The 21,435-nt window shown below is 40.6% G+C and overlaps 1 protein-coding gene across 2 annotated transcripts; it reads left to right on the top strand.

Annotated features, from left to right (window-relative positions):
• Nucleotides 1–688: 688 nt before the first annotated feature.
• On the top strand, nt 689–12,205 carry wipi2 (WD repeat domain, phosphoinositide interacting 2). 2 transcript variants are annotated; one of them, XM_023294759.3, is made up of 12 exons: nt 689–922; nt 1,766–1,848; nt 3,014–3,183; nt 3,350–3,446; nt 4,741–4,838; nt 5,709–5,801; nt 5,940–6,010; nt 6,106–6,213; nt 6,590–6,754; nt 7,687–7,794; nt 7,919–8,016; nt 10,774–12,205. In XM_023294759.3, the coding sequence occupies exons 1-12, from the start codon at nt 849–851 to the stop codon at nt 10,884–10,886; spliced, it is 1,278 nt and encodes a 425-aa protein (XP_023150527.1). In that variant the 5' UTR covers nt 689–848; the 3' UTR covers nt 10,887–12,205. The 2 variants fall into 2 exon arrangements, with proteins under 2 accessions (XP_023150527.1, XP_023150525.1); XM_023294757.3 differs by having other exon boundaries at nt 690–922; nt 6,106–6,219.
• Nucleotides 12,206–21,435: the final 9,230 nt, after the last annotated feature.

Genomic DNA, 21,435 nt, shown 5'->3' with positions numbered 1-21,435 from the left:
ACGCCTGCGACCCATTGGCATCACAAACATTTGCATTCTTCTGTTGTGATGGTTATCCCGGTTTTCACTGCAGCCTCTTTCAGTTGTTTGTTTTGGGGGGTTACTCCCTTCAGCCTCCTCTTTAGCAAGTAAAATGCAGCTGTATAGAGTTTAAGTGTGGAGATTGACTTGGCCCATCTAAAACCTTCCACTTCTTGCCCCTGATGAACTCATTTGTTGTTTTGGGTCATTGTCTTGCTGAATGATGAAGGATCTCCCAATCAGTTTGGTTGCATCTTGTGTAAAGTGAACAAGATTTGATATTTAGTTGCAGATCCTTTGCTTGCAATAAGTGCATCAAGCCTCTGACCCACTGACATCACCAAACGTTTGCATTCTTCTTTTGTGATCTATTACTTATCAGGTCAAAGCACAATCATTTTGGATGTCTTTTGTACATGTTGACGATGGAGGGCGCTGACACATCAAATCGTCCACAGTTACTGCACTGTATGTTATTGTATACCAGGGTCTTTCTGAGAGATACATGTTTTCTCCTGGTTTCTTCCCGTTTTGACAGAGACATCAGAAACAGTCACAGTGCCACTTTATCACTATATAATGCGCCCGTTTTCACCAGGACAGACGTGTCATAAGAACTCTTCTGGCCCTTTAAATTTCTGAGCACGCCGTGGCCTTCGAGCATGCGCAGTAAGGGTGAGCAACAGCTCAACGAAAAACAACAACAATCAGTACAGCAGGGCTGAAACAGAGATGGTCCATTGAAGCTGAACGCTTACCACTGTACTAATCCCAGTCCAACTGCTGCTATTTCTACTGGAGCTTTATATGTCGATGGTGCCGAGCCCATGAACTTGGCCAGTCAAAGCGGGGACGCTGGCGGAAGCCAGCTCCTCTTCGCCAACTTTAACCAGGACAACACGTAAGGCAGGGCCGGGGAGAGTGCCTGGGATCCGATGGCCTGTGCTGTCAAGCTAGTTTACGTTAGCTAGCTAAGTGTGGACATGTCTGGGCAGCTAACGGGGTCACCAGGCTCTGTGTAAAATGTCCTGCCTGTGGTTTCTCACATTAGAAAGGACAACTAGCGATTTAAGCTAGCCAAACAAACTGTCTAGATACTATTTTATAACCCCTCACTAGCATAGCTTTGTAGCTAACATGATGCTGTGTGGTCGAAGGCTAACTTTAGACACAATACACATACATGTAGGTTAGGTGTCATGTAACTTGTAAATAGCCTGGTTAAAGATTGTTCTGACCAATATATACTGACTACAGATAGAACTAGCTTAAGTCAGAGTGAATTCGTGTCGGTTTTGTGTTTAATGGTTGATATTTTTCAATAGTACCGTTATTATTGGAGGACTGTTGGATGTTGCTGTCAAAGTCGCAAACTTAAACACAGTGCTGTTCCCTTTTTTGACATGATTAAGTACGACATGTAGCTAGACCACAGAACTCTGTGGTATTCCGCTAAATGTACTGAAGACTGCTCTAGATCACAGTGGCATGGCGTTATTGCAAAACAGCCCCAGTCGTAACCATCGTCTCAATCTACATATTATATCTAATATATGTTGTGACACAGACACCGCTGAGGTCACTGAAATCAGACTAAAAGGCCGATCTCTACTTCAGTTTTAACCCGTCTGGGCTGCAGTAATGACCACAGAGTTCGTCAGTATTCACTGTGTGTTGAAGGGTAATAGCTCGCTGATGCAATGGTTGGTCACTGCTGTTATTTCTGTTTGGGTGTTTGATATAGGTCCTTAGCTGTTGGCACCAAATCAGGCTACAAGTTTTTCTCCCTGTCCTCTGTGGACAAATTGGAGCAGATATATGAATGTAGTAAGTATTCTCTAAGCTCTCTTCTTGGTTTCCCAATGCCAGCTACACGTTTCGTGTCATCATCACTGATTGTTATTGTCACTCTGTTCAATTATTGCTCAGTCATATTTTTTTTTAGAGCTGTTGTGTTTAATGCATGTGGTATAGACCGGATACAATCACTACTGCATTGCTTTTACTTTAAATATTAATAACATTGTCAGCACTTTCTTGTAACTATACACTTTAACAACTAGCTTTCTTATTGATATTTGGTTTGCATATATTGTAGTAGGATTTGTACTTATGTATGGTAAGCTACCCTGTATTTTTTAAAGAATCCTGTTAAAATTGACTTGTGTAGTAGACCTGGGTTTTATAGTGAAAGGGAGGTCTATAGAGTTCATGAGCACATCTCTTATGCATTCATTACCCATAAGCCCTTTTCAGACATGGAGCAAGGAACAATGTATCAGTCTGTCAAATGATGATGCAGCTTATTTCAGACATCACAGTAGTAGAGAGAGCCATGGTACAGATGATTTTTGTCATACACAGAAGTACATCAAGTGATATATATAATCCATTAATAAACACAACTAGTAGCTAATTCTAACTACTACTTTACCAAGAATCACATAATGATCCTGGATGGAGCTCAGGACTCAATCTGTCATTGTTTTTGGATGCTTTGGGCAAATATTGGTGCTGATATATAAAGAAAATCCTTCCCTAAATCGCTTTGTACTGTTCCAAATAGATCGCTTGTGTATGCTTGTCTCTTAATACGACTGGCTGCACATCAAATTTGTGCTGCATTGAAGGCATAATCTAAGCGAGTAACAATTGCTTTTGCAACTTCTACGGTAAAATGAGCAGGGTAGCTGTCGGATTGATGGAAAGTAGTGCATAGCTGAAAAGGGCTATATAGATTGTGCTTAAAAGCTTCCAGATATGTTCATTAAAAGTGGCACAGATCTTTCATCCGACCGAAAAGTTAAAAAACAACCTCCTGTTCCTTTGTGATTCAGCTTATTTGCCTCATTGTGGTTATTATGCGATGCTTTCATTTGCATATCACATCCCAAGCTTTTTAAAATGATCTAATCCTTTCATCATAAAAGTGATTAGAAAACATTCCTGAGCAAACCCTGTGTAGTGATGATTTATGTGTGCGTCCCTGCAGCTGACACGGAGGATGTGTGTATTGTGGAGCGTCTGTTCTCCAGCAGCCTGGTGGCCATAGTGAGCCTGAAGGCCCCAAGGAAGCTCAAAGTCTGTCACTTCAAGAAGGGAACTGAGATCTGCAACTACTCCTATTCGAACACCATACTGGCTGTCAAACTCAACAGACAGGTAGGAAGACAAGGTCAAAGGAGAGTTCCCATCTGTCACATTTCCTTAGTTTGAATACATCACATGGTATTCATGAGGCTTTTTTGCCTTGCAAAGACGACTATGCGACACTTCGGTAAAATGTTGATTTCGGCAGCACTGTTGATGAGGTGTTGTTCCTCTGCAGAGACTGATAGTATGTCTGGAGGAGTCACTTTACATTCACAACATCCGAGACATGAAAGTGCTGCATACTATCAGAGAGACTCCACCCAATCCTTCAGGTGAGTGTGACTAAATCCAGGCAGTATGTCATCGCATGTCATCTACACGAAACAATATCAAGAAAGGCACTTGGAGAGCGCAGTACTCCACCAAGGCTGCTCAGCCGTTGAATCATTAAAATCTTGAAAGAATTTGTGGCAGGAATCACGGCACTGTAGAACGTGGCCATTTAATATAGATGTACCCACAAACAAAATGACCTCATGCTGAGCACAGTCATGTGTTATGCATGTGTATGTCATGTGTGGATACCAAATTGTGTGACCTAAATATGTAGCGGGTGGCAGGAATTGATGAGACTCGGAAAAACCCCCACAATTTAATCAGTTGTTCCTTGTATCATTTCCGATGGTTGAGTCCCAATAAGTCCACAACAATGGATTTGTAGTAGGATCACAATCATGTGATCATCAGCAGGCAGCTGACGTAGTGTTCACTTGTTGTCATAGTTACAGTGACGCTATCTTGCAATGATACAGAAATCCTTAACAAATCCGTGTATCCAGATTATAAGCCACATCTGTTCCAAAATCTAATCACTTGGTCCTTGTGTCATTTCTGACCTTCCCTGAAAATTTCATCCAAATCCGTTTTTGAGTAATGTTGCTCACAGACAGACAGACAGACAGACAGACGCTGATGGTCACATTCCTCCACCGTTCCTTGGCAGAGTAATGAAGTAAAATGACAACATCTGTAATTAAATGTTCAAACTAATAACATGCCGCTTCTTAAATACATAGTCATAGTGAAAGATGAGAGCCGCGATTTCTCAGGTTTTTCAGGACTTGCGTTTCTCTTTCATTTTTTTTTTCAACATATTCATCATTAGTTCCATATTGTGTGATGGCCTCAAGGTCAAATGTTGTGGTTGCTGTCTGAGTTCTATGGCATACATGAAACAAGAAAAACACTAGAAGTGTTTTTTATAGTATTGTACAGCAAGTTTTTCAGAGTATGTACTAAAGCTGCTGAACACTTGAATTTCCCTCGGGATTAATAAAGTATCTATCTATCTATCTATCTATCTATCTATCTATCTATCTATCTATCTATCTATCTATCTATCTATCTATCTATCTATCTATCTATCTATCTATCTATCTATCTATCTATCTATCTATCTATCTATCTAAACTATTATCAGCACTTAGATTATTTCAGTTTCACAATGTATCTGATATCTTATTAGATTTTCAGTTTCACTTATTGTCAAGTTCAGATAAATGTGATGTCTGTTTTTTTATGTCTTCCCTTGTAAAGTAGTTTGTATTTGTGCTCCTATCTTCCCAGGATTGTGTGCCCTCTCCATCAGTAATGATAACTGCTACCTGGCGTACCCAGGCAGTGCTACGATAGGAGAGGTCCAGGTGTTTGACACAGTCAACTTGGTAGGTGAACACAAACATCTCAAACTAACAATATCTTTTTATTAATAACCCATAGAGCCTGAAAGACACGCTTTGTGTCCAAATGGACCCCCATTCTTCCCAGATGAATAGTTCTCCAAGTATTTATTACAGAGAAGTGTAGCACATATCAAGTATCAAATGGAATTGCACAAACTTGACCTTTCCAACAACAACAGTTGCATGAGTGTGTGCTGAAGTGTCGACAAGTCCCTGAATTTTTGTCATGTGACTGTTGGTCACAGCTGAGTCAGTCATGACTTGTCAGTTGTGCTGAGAAGTGCAGATTAATTTGTTTTTTACAGAATCTGTGCACACTGTTATTTTTGGAATACTTTTAAATGAAATGTAAAATAAAGTAATTTTGATGAATGGGTGTCTGGACCCTAATGAGGATTAGGGTAATATTATAATTATAGCAAAATTCTGCATATATCCAATAGAGATGAGTCAAGGTCACCTGTGCACATGTAGGCAGCGGCATTCCTAGACGATGGAGAGGCCAAAGCAAAGTGACCAATGGGGGGCCTCTTGTTTAGCAGTGAAGTTAAGTTGTGGGGCAAAAGACTTAGACTGTTTAAAAAAAAAAAAAACACGATAGAGCATTTATTGCTAACCTTTCCAATGACATAAGAGCTTAAATATGGTAAAATTACCCTTAAAATAGCCTAAGGTTTTATAGAGTTAATCTGAAGTATCTGAACCAAATTTTTTTTACTGTATATCTTACATTAAGACTTACGATTTTTATATCAGGCCACTAAAGACTTGTAAGTATTGCTGAGGTTTGATTTCTTAGGTTCATCAATCGTTTATCTTTTTTTTTTATCTCTCACTGTTGTGTCTTTTCAGCGAGCAGCAAATATGATTCCAGCCCACGACAGCCCATTAGCAGCCCTAGCATTTGATGCTAGTGGAACCAAACTGGCCACAGCCTCAGAGAAGGTAGGGCTGCTTCTCTACAGTACACTGACCTGTTGTCTGTGTAGCTTATATTTTTCTTTCGCCTGAGCATTTAGGGATTCTTGTTTTTGCAGCCTTTTCAAGAGTTACGTGCATCTTGGGTCTTTCTCTTTCTCCCAGGGTACAGTCATCCGCGTCTTCTCCATCCCCGAGGGACAGAAGCTCTTTGAGTTTAGGCGAGGAGTCAAGAGGTAGAACAGCAGCGTTTATGCGTTTGTGCATGTGTTTGTATACACCGTGCGTTTGTGTTCAGCAGCTTCTCTGTATGTGTGTTTTCTTGTCACAGATGTGTGAGCATCTGTTCGTTGGCGTTCAGCATGGAGGGCCTGTATCTCTCTGCCTCCAGCAACACAGAGACAGTCCACATCTTCAAACTAGAGACACAGAAGGAGAAGTATGTGTAAGTACCTTTCTGTCTTGAGAAAGCTTCATTATTCATTCATTCAGACATTAATATAAGGTTCAACAATCAGTGAGGTTTCACTGATTTGCAGTCATGTGGAGATAGGATTATGCAGAATTAGGAATTCGAAAGTAGGTGCTACTCGGCTAACTAACTTGTAACAAAACTTGTATTCTAAGCAAATTTGAAGTGAACTTTGGTAACATGACCAGTAAAACAACTGTACTAACGATATGAAGTCATCGTTTTGAATTGTTCGTAGCCAGTGAGAATGTTGATCCACAGTAACTACGATATGCTTCATGTTCTTCAAAAAACCACAGTTGTCTCACATTGTGTGTATGTGTGTGTGTGTGTGTGTGTTCAGGCCAGCCGAGGAGCCCACCACATGGGGAGGTTACCTGGGAAAGGTCTTGATGGCATCCACCACCTATCTGCCTTCCCAGGTTACAGAAATGTTCACCCAGGGGCGAGCCTTTGCCACCGTACGTCTGCCTTTCTGCGGACATAAGAACATCTGCGCCTTAGCTGTGTAAGTATACAAATTTCACACTAGAAAAAAATGTGATGAAGGGAAAGTAAAAATCTGAGGTAATTAAAAACCACAAAGCAGGAAACAGTTCCAAAAAGATAGCAGGTAGCTATTTCCTCAGTTCCTAATGTGATTAAGAGATGGCGATCAACAGCAACAGGAGGTCAAGTTGAGGTCAGGAAGACACAATGAATCTTCCAATAGCTTGTAGGATCGCTAGAAAGGCAAATCAAAGCCCGCAGTTGACTGCAAAGAGCTTCAGGAAGATTTCTCAGACTCTGGAGGTGTTCTATTGTGCAGAGATACCTGCACAATTATGATCTTGAATGGAAGAGTCATTAAAAGAAAAGCTTCCCTGCATCCTCAACATCTCAGGAAACCTGATGGATTTTGGAAGCAAATCCTCTAGACTGATTTGGTCGAAATAGAGCTGTCTGGCTGCATTGAGCAATAAAGGTGCAGAATTTTATGAAGCGAACACCTCTCCTCTCCAAATGGTCAGCATAAGGGTGCTTATGCTGCCAGTGGCATAGGAAACATTTCACTTGGAGCGGGAAGAATTGATTTGATTAAATATCAGCAAATTCTGGAAGCAAACACGACGTTTGTTAAGAAGCTGAAGATAAAAAGCTGCACTTCACACTCCACCTTAAGCGGTGCAAGCTGAAGGGTTTGCCCTCACAGTTCCTTGAACAAAATGTCATTAAAAATCTGTGAATATTCCTTTAAAGAGCAGTGCATGCAAGACCCAAGCCCAGTTGACCTCACAAAACTGGAATCCTTTTGCAGAAGAAAAACAACTCCACAGAAACTTCATCTGTCTTGTGCTTTTCATTCAGTTTGCATTGTGCTATATTTACCATGTAATCCATCAGATTTATTGATTTTAATTATAAATTTTGTGGCTCTCCATTTCCATTGTTTTAAATTAGCATTCAGAAGATTCCCAGGTTGTTGGTTGCGGCGGCCGATGGTTACCTGTATTTGTACAACCTGGATCCACAAGAAGGAGGAGAGTGTACACTTATGAAGCAGCACAGGTAACAAACACACAGAAGAAGAGTAATGATGGACAGCTCAGTAAAAACTATTATCTGAAGCTCTGTACAAACTACTGGCTGTGTTTTTGAGAAGAAAACTGAGAGTTTCTGCTATTGACCTCAGGTTAGACGGCACTGCGGAGCCCCCGAATGAGATCCTGGAGCCGGGAACGCATGATCGCCCACTTGTGACCCAAACCTACAGTGCTGCTGTCACTAAAGGTTGGTGACACAAACATTTACAAGTAACACTTCTTTTTTTCTTATTTTCCTCATCATTTTCTTTCATTGTCACACATTATATGTTAGTTTAGTTGTCTAGAAACCTTCCTGAGGACAGTAATGTAATGTGGATCTGATTACGGGTGAAATACACAAAACTGGGGGACTCCCAACTCAATTAAACCACAGTAAATCTTTACTCTTGTTTCATTTGTTATTGGAAAAATACAGTATACAGATGATGTGCGTATACCCCTGTGCAATATCAGTTACATGTCAAATGATTTAAAGTTGTATCACCTTACATTGCATTATTTCACAATTAAACAGCAGAATATTTGCACATATGTGAAATTACAAGCTAACCATTTAAGATCATTTAATACAGGGGGTCCTCAGTTTACGACGTCCTCGACCTACAGCGTTTCGTTGCTATGTCGGAACTGGTTATGGGCCGGTCCTTGGTTTAACGTCCGGCGTTTCGTCATTACGTTGGAACTGGTTACGTGGAACTAGTTGACGAGCAGAGCGGGCGAATACGTCGTCACGCTGCACTATAAAATGGCTTTGTTTATATTCATCGGTTGTACGCCACCTCGGATTTTGCTACGTTCGCTAACTTTCTGTCCTTCATTATGGCTCCCAAGTGTAAGTCAGACTCTTCTGATGGCAGTGCTTCAAAGAAAAGGAAAGCCATCTCCATGGAAGTGAAATTAGACAGAATAAAGTGTTCGGAACAGGGCAAAACACCAACAAACATCGATCAGGTTGTAAAAACAGTGCAACATATTGTTGCAACCCTCTGTGATGAATGAGTGAGACTTCATCTGTTTCTCTGGTTGTTAACTGAACCTTCACACAGGCTACTGTGGGCCGTAGCCAACACCAAAATAACTAAAAAAAACCTATTACTTAGCTCCAGAGTTAGCCACCGTTCCAACATACACTACTGCTGACTCTCAGCCAGTCAGAGGTGAGTAAACTAAACATGGCACGTTCATTGACATTAGGTAAATCTCAGACATTGAAACCTCAACATCAACAACAATGTCGGTCTGTTACAATATTCTATTATCTTCTTATAAAATGACTCATACATGCATGAAAGTCATTGGTATTAATGACTTTTCCAAAGAACTGATCGATATAGAGATGCACGTAACGGCTTTGTTTACATTTTTGCCGGAGTTCCGACTTATGGCGGAAATTGACTAACATCGATCCATAGGAACGGAACTCCAACGTAAGTCAAGGACCCCCTGTATAGATTTATTATATTAAATATACAGGTACCAAAGCATATAAGATATATTAGTTTATGATTTAAATCTTTTATTTTTCAGTACATTATTGGACCTCTTTTATTGTTGATGATGGGCTCAATCCTCCTCATCATGAAGGATACTGGTCTTGCCCGTGTTTCTGGAGAGATGTTCTGCCATTCTTTAAAGACTTTTTCAGCAGCTCTTTGCTGGAAGGGTTGTGCTGGTCTACATTTCTCTTTAAAATGCCCCAAAAGTGTTCACTTAGATTCAAGTTAGGCAACAAAGTCACAGTTTCACTTCTGTTTTCTTTGGAAACTCTTGTGTGATTTTAGCAGCGTGCTTTGAATCTTCATCATGACTCAGTATTTTACAGAATTTTTTTTTTTTTAAATTGTTTTGGATGCCATCTGTAGAGGTTAAATTTAGGCACTGCCCTTCACACTGTCTGAGTTGTCATAGAAACTCTTGCTTTCCCTTTATACCCCCTGTGCCAAGTTTGAAACACCTGCCTGTTTTTCTGTTCTTCAGAGATAGATTGTGAAAATAGTGCACTGTCTGTGGCCTCATTTTAGGGGGTGAGTCACTGCAGCTCTGATTATTGGCACTATGGTTTGTTCTATACGACCTGTTTACTGCTGCAACTGTTGTTTCAGCTCAGTTTTAGTTGGCCACTTATCTTCCTGTATCCTTTGTCAGCTGTAATAAGCCTCACGCAGAAGAAAATGTTTTATTTTCTTCTTGTTCTTTTTCTGGAGTCAGAAAAAGAACAAGTTTTCAGTGGAAGTGCAAATATATTTCATATGTTTCATAGATTTCAGAGGTGTCGATCCACACCAGGTTTCCATCAAAATGAAGCTCAGATTTCTGCAGAAATTCCAGAAATCATCACCGTAAGAAGGTTGTGGATGTGGTAGTGTTTTAACTAGATGGAAAGGTCACAGGTTTGATTCCTGGTGGCTTCACTCCAGCTTCAGGCTGTCTGGACTGTTTGTTTACACCAACAGAGCGAATGCCTTCAAACTGAACTGACGTTAGAGCGGTGGATCAGAACTCTGGTCCTGCTTCATGCAGCGATGTCACTGATTCTTATTTCCTCTTTGGGACACCAGAGAATAAAAAAATTCTCTTTTTATTGAAAGAAATTAGATGTTTACATCTGAAAAATTAGACAGATATACACAAACTATATACACCCAGAGAGGAGGTGTAAATGCAACATTTATAGCAGCTTATTATTGCCTTGGCATGCAGGATTTCAAAGTAAATAATCAATTTTTAAAAATCAATAAATCAAACATAAGAATATTTCCTTCTGTTAAAAGATTTTGAGTCCATATTCACGCAGTCATTCCTCAAAATCGGGTCTCAAAGGCCTCACATATCTCACCCATCCATCCCAGTGTTGCGCAAACGAGTCCATCTTCAGGTTTACAGTCAAAGAAGTCTCTTCTGAAGTTGTTTGTTTTCTGACTTTGGAACTCTTGTTTCCTAGGTTACTGTGAAGAACAGGGTGCCGTGGGAGGGGCCGGGCTAGAAGACGACCTTAACGACTTACGCTTAGAGGAGGAGAACGAGCAGCCGCCGCTCATCCTTGAAACTGACTGACTTAACGGTTGGCTGTACCCACCAATCAGAGGGCTCCTCTGGTGCTGCTACAAACACGTGACACAAGGGGGGCAGGGACAGGATCGCAGATGGAAAGTGTTTTATTTTTCTTTTTTTTTTTATTATTACACTCAAAGTGTTGAAGAGCCTGTCTGTCGGTCTTTCCGTGCGTTCGTCTGTACACATACATCTTTTTCTCCCTTCCTTTCTTCTCCCTCAGTTTCGCCTGCGCGGGTCAAACTGAAGCTTTGCATGTACATGTGCCAACCGCTAAAAAAAAACATGCTCCAATGTGAAAACGAGTATCTGTGAATGTGAGTGTGATCAAAATATGTAGCTGTGTCTTTTCTTGAGACACACACACACACACAGGTGCAAGCACTGTGTAAAATGAAAGTGATTGTGTAAGTGCCTCTCTGCCCCAGCGACATGGTTGTCTTCTTTCTGAGGGGGGGGGGTCTCTTTGCATTGGCTTAATAAAATCTATTTTCAGTTGTTGGATCTTAATCGAGGGTGTGTACTATCTTTTCTGACCCCTTTCCTCTCTCACACACAGTCGAACACTGCCCTGCCAAGAGCGTGGGGTCTGTCACCCTTAAAAGAACGATTCAGAAGCTTTAGAGGTGTTTGCGATAAAGACTGTGTGTCTGTGCGCTTGAGACCCTACTTCGTACGTGTGTGTGTGTGTGCATGTGCTGGGCATGTACATTTGCAAAACATCTAGTAGTCAGCTTCCACTTCCCCCCCGTGCACTTTTACCTCAACCAAACCGGCTAAGTGAACCGTCCCCCCACCCCTCGTCAGGCCTGCGGTCATCATGGTTTTAAACTGATATTATTGATCGTTTTTTAAATCTGCATAACTAATCATAAACAATTATATGTCATGCGTATGAAAACATGCATGGTGGTTTTCACGTGGTGCAGTGTCCATACATCAAAGACATGGTGGTGATCAGTTGAGAAAGGCAATCCTTAGTCTCGGCTTTACTCCTCATCCTACTGTATCTCTACTCTGTATGTTACTAGACGTGGCGAGATACCACCGTACCATGCCGTCAGGTCGCGGCTTCGAGGCTTTACGCTCTGGGACGGCGGGTGTTTGGCGTTGGAGTGAACCGTGGGTTGTAAAATGACTGATGGTCAGGCGGAGTCCGGGATACTGCATGATTTCCCATTAATCCTTTGGTGTTTGAGGCTAACAGATGAGGATTAACAATGGGAGTGTGGAGTGTCGGGCATTTTCTAATGATTTTGTACAAAATGTGAAACATTCATCTGAAACTAAAATGAAAATAAATTCCATGTTGATGTACAAGACAGGTCGCCTTCTGTTCTTGTTGCACTGCCTGTAAAATTACTGTTACATACATAATATTTCAAGTTAAGAACATACTCACTGTAAATTACTCTAATACAGGTCTGTTAATCAATTCATCATGTTTTGCAAGCCTTTGTTTTGCCAGTGTTAAAACAACCGTTCCCTTTATGCTTATATTTTGAAGGTGTACTTTTTTTTAAAAATAAATGTTCCGGGCTTTTATTTTGGCACCAGTCCAGCGGCACAGGAAGTGCTTATCTAAGAAGAGGGTGCGTGACGTGAGGGAGAAGCAGCCGAGAAGTCCGAGATTTCATGTAAGGACGGCAGAAAAACGTTTCCACGCTGTTGCTGTTCAACGTTAATCATGTTTAAAGGCTTATAAGCACCCAGCTGGAATGGGAACAGCTCTTACGGTGTTTCCGGAAGTGAGATTGACTGACAAAAAGGTGAATTTTGTACTCAAAGTAACGTTGGTGGCGATACGTAAATAAACGCTTTATGAAACATCAGTAGCAGGTGGGATAAGTCAAGACAATACTCACTTTGGAACGGCTCTTTCTAAATGTGCTTTAGAAGTTTTTCAAAACAGCAAAGAAAAGATGAACTATACACGTGGATATGCCCCAATCAGTGATGTGCCTATTAGACAATCCCGTGTGTCTGTGAGTTACCCGGTAGAAGTTGGAGACAGTTTGGAAGGAAGAACCTTTCTTCTGTTTCTTGGTTCCTGCAGCAGCCTCCTCCTCTCTGAAGAACAGGACCAGCAGGGGCATGGAGGACTTCTGGAAGAGCCCCACCACCGTCTCATTCAGGGGGTCTTTGTTTTTCTCCAGCCAGCCTATAATGTTGTAGCCCACCTATAAGAGATACAAACACATAAGTCATGTTTGAAAGGCTGAAGTTACACATTCTGCCACACATTCACCTTCATGATGATTATAACAAACTTTACTTTAGTATCGGTGAGGGAAATATTCATAACCAGTTGCTGGCTGGTCTCCTTATGACCAAAGGTGATGTTGTCTTTACTGCCCCTGAACTATGGATTTCCCCTCCCAGAGAATCTCAGACTTTCAGTGGCTTCTTTTAAAACATTACTGAAACTCTTATTCTCATGGTTTTATTGTAGTTTATCTATTTATTTATGGTATATTTTAGCATGTTCCGTCTATATTATATTAAAATAGCTTAGAACAGCGTTTCACAAATGACACAGTGATTGATGAAGGCAAAAAAATAAATCAAAAATAACATGAGCTCAGACACCAGAACAAAGAGCTTTTTAGAGATGTGTCCAAAGCAAAAGGAGAGGGGTAAAAAGACCAGAAGTAGGTCACATGGACGTGGTAAAGAGAGGCAGAGTGAGGTGGGCTTTTTCTACCCTCAGTGGAATCCACATCAGCCTGCTCCTCTCTGGGTTTCTGTTTGAACTTCATGTTTCCAAAGTGCATTATGCTTCCAGTCAGCTTGTACACACTCATCTTCTCCTCAGGAGTGAAGCCCAGGACATCAAAGGCTTCCTGTGGACACACAAGCACAGAGAGAAAATCAGAGTTACACAAAGTGTGGCAACAGTACCCTCCACAGGCCAATATATTTACATAACCAAAGGCGCACAAAAACATAATGTTTTTATGCTTTTGATTTAAAATCTCAGCACAGTGTGAAAAACTCAGCACACAGAAAAGATTCAAATCCAACAGGTCCCGACTCACATCAGTGAGGAGCAGCTCCTCAGCCACAATATTATGACCACTGACAAGTGAAATCAATAACATCGATCATCTTCTTATAATGCAATGTTCTGCTGGGAAACCTTGAGTCTTCATGTTCATGTGGATGTTTGACATGAACCATACACCGAAACATTACAGGTCAAGCAACCCCCCATCTCCCATGGCAACAGCAGTCCGTGATGCCAACTGCCAACCTCAGCAGGACAATGCACCCCGACACACCACAAAAACTGCTCAGGAGTATCCCAGGGAACACAACAGAGCTAAGGCTTTCACCCGGCTTCAACACTCCCAAGATCCAAATCTTATTGAGCATCTGTGGTACAAGAGCTCCAGGGCCTCGGACAGGAAGTCGCTGCAGAGGGTGGTGAGGACGGCAGAGAAGATCAGGACTTCTCTTCCATCCATCCAGGATGTTGCACACAAGCAACATTTCAGCAGAGCCCGCAACACCATCAAAGACTCCACACACCCCCACCATGGACAGTTCTCCTGCTCCCCTCTGGGAGGAGGTTCTGGAACACCAGAGCAAAAACAGCCTGGTTCTGCAACACTTTCATCCCCCAAGCCATCAGACTCTTGAATTCACAATAATCCTCCTGGGCAGGGCATCCATGGTTCAGTGTAGATTGTAACAGCTGCTACATTCAATGTTTCCCGTGTGTGTGTGTGCATATTTATATATATTTATATAGTTTCTACATGTATATATTGAAATAGTTTTTATCTCGAATCATTTTGTTTTTTACCAGTCTGATTGTGAGCTTTTGCGCGAAATTTCATTCATAACATGCACCAGCTAGTGTATGTTCTGGTTGACAATAAAGTGGCTATTCTATTCTATTCTATTTTATTCATTCTCTGGGATGTGCCAGGATAAGCCTGATCTAGGTAGGTCCCACCCTGCAACCCACAGGACCCACAGAATCCACTGCCACAGGACATCCCCAGAGGTCCTGAGTCCATGCCCCACTGGGTCAGAGGAGTTTTAGTAGCACAAAGGGGACCAACACAATATGAGGCAGGTGATCATAATGTTTGGCCTGATTGGTGTAGGTATTTATGCATTGAGTTCACTATTTTAACAGTTCATCCATTAAGTGTGAAGTTCAACCCTTAACATTATTTTAACCATGTATCCACTACTTTTAACATACAAATGTAAGCTGGTTATTCACAACTTTACCCATACTAGTGATTTATCTCCAACTTTCAGATCTCTATTACTTATATATTGTTATTACTTTACAGTTAATTGTTCACACTTCTGTATTTATTTGCAGGCAGGGCTGGAGCCCATTGAGGCTCAGCTCGGCCTTCTTCAGTATCACAGCTTCACCTTCTCTTGGTCTCTCATGCATACATATCTGCTTTCTAATACTGTGTCATGCTGAGGAAACAAATGTACAGTGTCGCCTATTTTTTTTATCAAAAAAACTGGCATCACACAGCATTCATACAGTCTCCAAACTGAAAGAGGGAATGTGTGCAATGTACACTTGTGGCTTAATGGATTCTTTTATTCTTCTGACATGTCTTTTGGCTTTATTTACCTTAATGTTTTTCTGCTGCACAGATTCACAGTTTCTACAGTTAAATCATTGGATAAAAGTCGGATTAAATTGAGCATCATCAGAGCTGTTAATACAATTTTTTTACTTTTAGCAAACACTGTTTTCTCTGAACAGTTTCTTTCAGGCATAAAAAGTGTAGTATTACAAGGAGTTTAAAGTTAAGCAGCTTAAATGTAATAATATTTGCAGTAGTCGGATCGCTGGAGTAAACAAAAAATTATGCAACAGACCCACTGTGTACCATTTTAAGAAGAGCTACTTCCACTGCAGAAACAGTTCCTTTTTTTTTTTTTTTTTTTTTTTTTTTTTACTAATTTTGAGCCTTACTGTCTGCAGTTTGATCTGTGAGCCCCAGCCTCACTGGATGTGGGCTTCCCTTCCACACAAAACCATATTTAACCTGCTTACAGGCTATTTTCCAAGCATTCTTAGTCACACAAACTGTTCAGGTATTACATCTGACACAACATGCTATTTTTTCCAAAAAGCTTTTCTTTCAATAAAATGTGTTTATATCTCAGTTTTACAACACTGATGGTAAAACAATAGACGTCTCCAGCAATGAAAAAGATCTCAATTTCAAGTTGCAGTTCCAGTCAATGACAGCTTTATCTGTCTCACCTAGAAGTTCAGGCTTCTTTCCAGACAGGAGTTGGTAGAAATGTGATATCCTCTCTCAGCAGCCTGCTGGGAAATCACCCTTGATTTTTCCAAGAGATCTAACACCACAGACACACACAGTTTATAGAGAGCCATTTATCCTAATTAGTTTCATTTCACAGTTAATGATTTGTCACAGAATCATGACTTCATTTCATACAAAACTGCACATAAAAATCAAAGTGTGTTATTTCACCAAGGTCCCTTAGCGCTGGTAAAGCCAAATCCAAAGTAATAAAAGAATAAATCCGCTCACAGGACTCGATGTCAGCACCAGCCAGCTTAGCTGTCGGCCCAAAGTGGATGCGGATGAACTTTCCCTAAACAAAGACACACAGAGAAACATTTCACATAATATATAATAATCATTTAATCTGATGGTGCAAAAGTTGATCAGATACAGCCACTGAAAAAATTATTAGACCACCCTTGTTTTCTTCAATTTCTTGTTCATTTCAATGCCTGGTACAACTAAAGGTATATTACCTGAAGAATACAAAGAATTATGTGAAGGGCAAATGAACCGGGTCATGTACAGGGCTACTCTTGAAAACAGTCGTCTTGCTTCAGCTGGAAAACTCTTTCCTGCCTCCAATGAATGGATTTTCCAACAAGACAATGCTCCTTACCACACGGCAAGGTCAGTTAAAGCCTGGATGGAGAAGCAGAACATTGGAACCATGCCTTGGCCTGCTCAATTACCAGATCTAAATCCAATTGAAAACCTGTGGAAAATCATCAAACGCAAAATGGAGAACCACAAGCCCAAAAACAAAGCAAATTAGTTAGAATTTGTGCAACAGGAATGGGCTGCTGTGACAGCAGAACAATGTCAGAAGCTGGTGGAGAGCAGCCAAGATGCATGGATGCAGTCATCAGAAACAATGGTTATGAATCAGTACTAACTCCTGTGTGGATCATGGGACTAAAACAGACAGAAAAGAAAACATGGAATGAATAAAAGCTGTTTTTGGTAGTATAATGCCATAACTATTGATGGAAGAACTTAAATGATTTTGGTTATTATCAAGAAAACCATGGAAATGTCTAGATGTCAGCTCTTAAATGAAACACTTACGAACTCCTTTTGTTGTTATCATTATATTTGTCCAAACAAATGCACCTTTAGTTGTACCAGGCATTAAAATAAACAAAAAATTGAAGAAAACAAGGGTGGTCTAATAATGTTTACCATGACTGCATATTTGTATGTATGTCCCTACAAAGCGTGACGAGTTGTTATTCCTGATGGTCTTGGCGTTTCCAAATGCCTCCAGCACTGGGTTAGCCTGAATGATCTGGTCCTCCAGGGAGCCCTGAGAGGAGAAGAAGGAGAAGAAGAAGAAGAAGAAGAAGAAGAAGGCGGCAAGACAAATGTACACTACTTACAACAAGACAACAACAAATGAAATCAAATTGAAGCATATGGACACAAACTTGCCTTGGAGTCTGAGGCTTTGCTCCCAGAAGCTCCAACATTGGCAAAGTACTGGATAATCTTTGTGTTCTCAGTCGTGCCAGCACCAGATTCTCCGCTGGTGGAGAAGCACCACAAACAATAAGGAGTTATAATAGTTAGATGTGTGGACTACATGGTAGATTATATGTGATTTGCAGGGGACGAAAACACAAGCTGCCCTTACGTGATCAGCATCGACTGGTTCTCATGCTCTGCAGCGACGGGACATGAAAAGGGCAGAGGAGGAGAGAAACAGAGAGAGTGTGAGGAGAAGAGGATAATTGGTGCTGATTTCCCTCTGAGCAGATCACAGCACTGCTGATGTTCTCTCTCAGCACGATGAACAACACAAACAGCTGTCAGCTCTCCCCTGACGCCTCATAATGGCTTCAAAGTATTTCTCTGCTGCCTGAACAAATCATCACACAACACACTGATTACACACCTCTGGCAACGACCCTCTTTCCACATATAACTGTCTAACAGCTTTCCAGCAACCCATCTCAAGAGGGTTACCCCAGATCCCCACACAACCCTTTCATTCGTACCGCTCATCTTTGCCAACTTCTCCCCCTCTCCTCACCTCTTAGTGACGTATAACTGATTATTTCCATCTTCCTTCCATTATTTAACCCTCGTGTCGTCGTAGAAGTAAAGGCAATTCTGAAATGTCTTTTGTGCAATTTAGCAAAGTTACAATGTTATAATCACAGAGAAAATTCAAGTTGAATTCATTTGATTACAGAAACCAAAGAAGTAAAAAAAAACAATCAACATTTGGTGGCTCTACATGCAATGGATATTTAATTAGTCACATTTTTACAGCCTCAACAAACTCCTTGTTTTTCACACTAATCTGCAACATCAATTCTGGAAAGGTATTGGAAAGATATTTTACCATGCTGGATGTATAATCCAACAATTTACTGAAAGCAGACTCCTCTGTACAGTGTTTTTGAGCCATGCTCCATTTATTTTATTGATCGTATGTGATTTATTTTCCTATCACTCTTTCAACTTTGTCTCCTATAACCTCCTAAAACCTCCTTGGGGATCACAAAAAAAAATCCTCTATGCAGTGTTGAAAATGTAGTTTTATTTTTGTGTTTCTTTTGCTTTTTTCTGGAGTTGCTCCCCACATCCTCAGTTTGTTAGGTCTGGTGTTGAGTCCATTGTCGTCTGTTTGTACTGGCTGGAGAAATAGTGTTGAAATTGAGGAAATTCTGCAGAAAGTCGGCTAATTAGCTTTGAAGAAGCCCATAATCTGCACATTTACTGGTTTTTCCGTTTATTTTGGGGGCGCCGACTAGCACATGTTTATATGCTTCACCCTCATCATCATGGTCTTTTACAGTGTCTAACCTCAGTCTCAACTACTGTAGATTCCTCAGAACTGAAGCAGCTGCTGCGCCTGTTTCCCAAATGAGGCACTAATACATACAGTCTGACGCTAATCACACAGCCTCAGGAGAGTTAATGAGTCGGCTCAGTCCAAAATTCTCTCTCTTTCTCACATTTCTATCATAAATGCACATTTTTCACTTTTCTTAATCATGATTGTTACCATTTGAAATAACCATTTTTTCTTGTCATCACAGATTTTGAGGGCATTTTGTCTCTCTTGCTATCCTTACTCATCTTCATCTTCTTTCACTCATTTATTATCTTCTTTGTCCACGTTTCCTTGTGTGTCCTAATCTTTTATTTTCATTACACATTTGGCCACCCAGTTGGATTTCCCAACTGTTCTGTATAAAGAATGACTTCATCTTCATTATCTGCGTGCGTCTGTCCCACAGGTTTAGCGGGCTTTGTCTCCATGATTGGAATCATCTAGTGGCGAACACACTCAGATAGCCTCGGAGGCTCCGACAGCCCCTGAGATCAACAACACCCACCACGCATAATCACATAATCACACTAGCAGCTGTACATGATCGTTTTGGAGGGATAGACTAATTTGTGTGTCTACGTTTGTGTGTGTCTGGTATCACCACAGCCACCTGCGGAGTGTTGACATACTTAAGCACATGAATACATGCAAGCACAAGTGGGAATTAGACAGATGTAGAAGATAGGCAGAGAAAAAGAGCTGAGAAGACATCCAGAGGAGAGACAGGCTAAACAAATTATATTCTCACTGTCTGCAAAACTGTTTCTTTTGCCCTATGAATATTCTGAGTAGTTGTTTTTGGATTTATTGTAATTAATCTGATGATGATTAGCTGTGATAGAAGCAACAGAAGAGACAGAGTTTCAATTTCTTAAGCAAACAAGAGGGAAAACATGTAGAAGAGTGTATTGTTACAGTCTCTGACCTCATGTTAGATGAAGAAATGCTTGTTATTTCTTTAAAGCAGCTGCAGAAATGTTGATCCAGACTAAAAGGAGAATACGGAAAGATGTCACTATCATTCAATTCCACCTGTTCCTTGCAATTATTGGGGTATGTATCAGTGAAATGAGGACGCTGTGGTTGTGTGTGTGTGTGTGTGTGTGTGTGTGTGTGTGTGTGTGTGTGTGTGTGTGTGTGTGTGTGTGTGTGTGTGTGTGTGTGTGTGTGTGTGCGCGCTGGTCACATCCAGACAGGTCAACAGACAAAGAACCGGATAAAAAGTAGGAACTGCATATTTGTGAAACAAAGTGTGCGAGTATGCCTGGCGTCTAGAAGTGTATGAGCCATTTCACTGCTTATGTGGATTTGCTGTGTCCTGTAAACAGGCTAGTGAGAGGCTCCATTGTTCCTTCAGCTTATACTGCAGTCATGCAGCTAACGCCGGTGTTGCTAAAGAGCCAAATCTCACCAGCCATAATCCCTCATCACGCAGCTTTTCCTCCGTCTTTTGCTAGTGTTTTAGCCTCCTGTCAGTTCACATCGCATTCCGAATAAACATTTCATTTTAGACAGTGTCTTTATCAGCAGTGCAGACAGCAGATTCTCTCCAGTTATTGTCAATTATTTTATCTGAAGTACTGTGTAAATGTTTTAAAAAATAAATTGGTATTAATAATTTGTAACGTCTATCAATCCCATTCCTAACTCTGGTCTAGTTCAGTGATTCTAAAAGGATTTTTACATATGATTAGAGCTGGAAATTCTCATAAATAATTTGAAGACACGCTGTTAGAGAACCACTTGTCTCGTTTTCCCAGTGATAATAATGTAAAATATAGCTGAGCAGAGAAAGAAAAGGGATGACCTTAATTTGTCCAGACCACAGTGTCTCACACTTCATATTCATTTTACTTTAAAATAACTTGAAAATAGTGCAATTAGATTAAGATCTAAAGATGTCTGGGCTGAGCAAAGTCCCTACTGTTTCATCATCCTAACAACCTATGGCATGGGTGTCAAACATGTGGCTTGCGGGCCAAAAGCAGCCCACCAGAGGGTCCAATCCAACCCATGGGATGACTTTGCAAAGTGTAAAAATTACAGAGAAGACATTAACTGCACATTGTAAATTTATAAAACGGTAAAATTTTAAATAATTTCTAGATCTTAACATCGTTTTGATCATAAAGTAAAGTACTTTATTGTTTAGTTCCAGATACCTGAGATTAAATGTTTAATGCTTTTGTAGACACTCTGCGATCTGTTAGTTGTAATGTGTAAATGATAAACTGAGGCATAATATTGTTGAAACTGCACTTTTTTTTCGTAAAAAGATAGTTCATTAAATGTGGACAGTTACAGAATTGTACTTTTTTGCACTAAAACAAAGGGTAAAATGTGGAGTTCTTGTTATTTATAGGTTATTGTCCTATGATTTTACCCACTTGAGATCAAGTTGGGCTGT

Source organism: Amphiprion ocellaris, chromosome 19 (genome assembly GCF_022539595.1).
Source record: "Amphiprion ocellaris isolate individual 3 ecotype Okinawa chromosome 19, ASM2253959v1, whole genome shotgun sequence".
Classification (NCBI taxonomy): domain Eukaryota; kingdom Metazoa; phylum Chordata; class Actinopteri; family Pomacentridae; genus Amphiprion; species Amphiprion ocellaris.
Note: the sequence above shows the minus strand (reverse complement) of the source record. Positions and strands in the feature narration are given on the sequence as shown.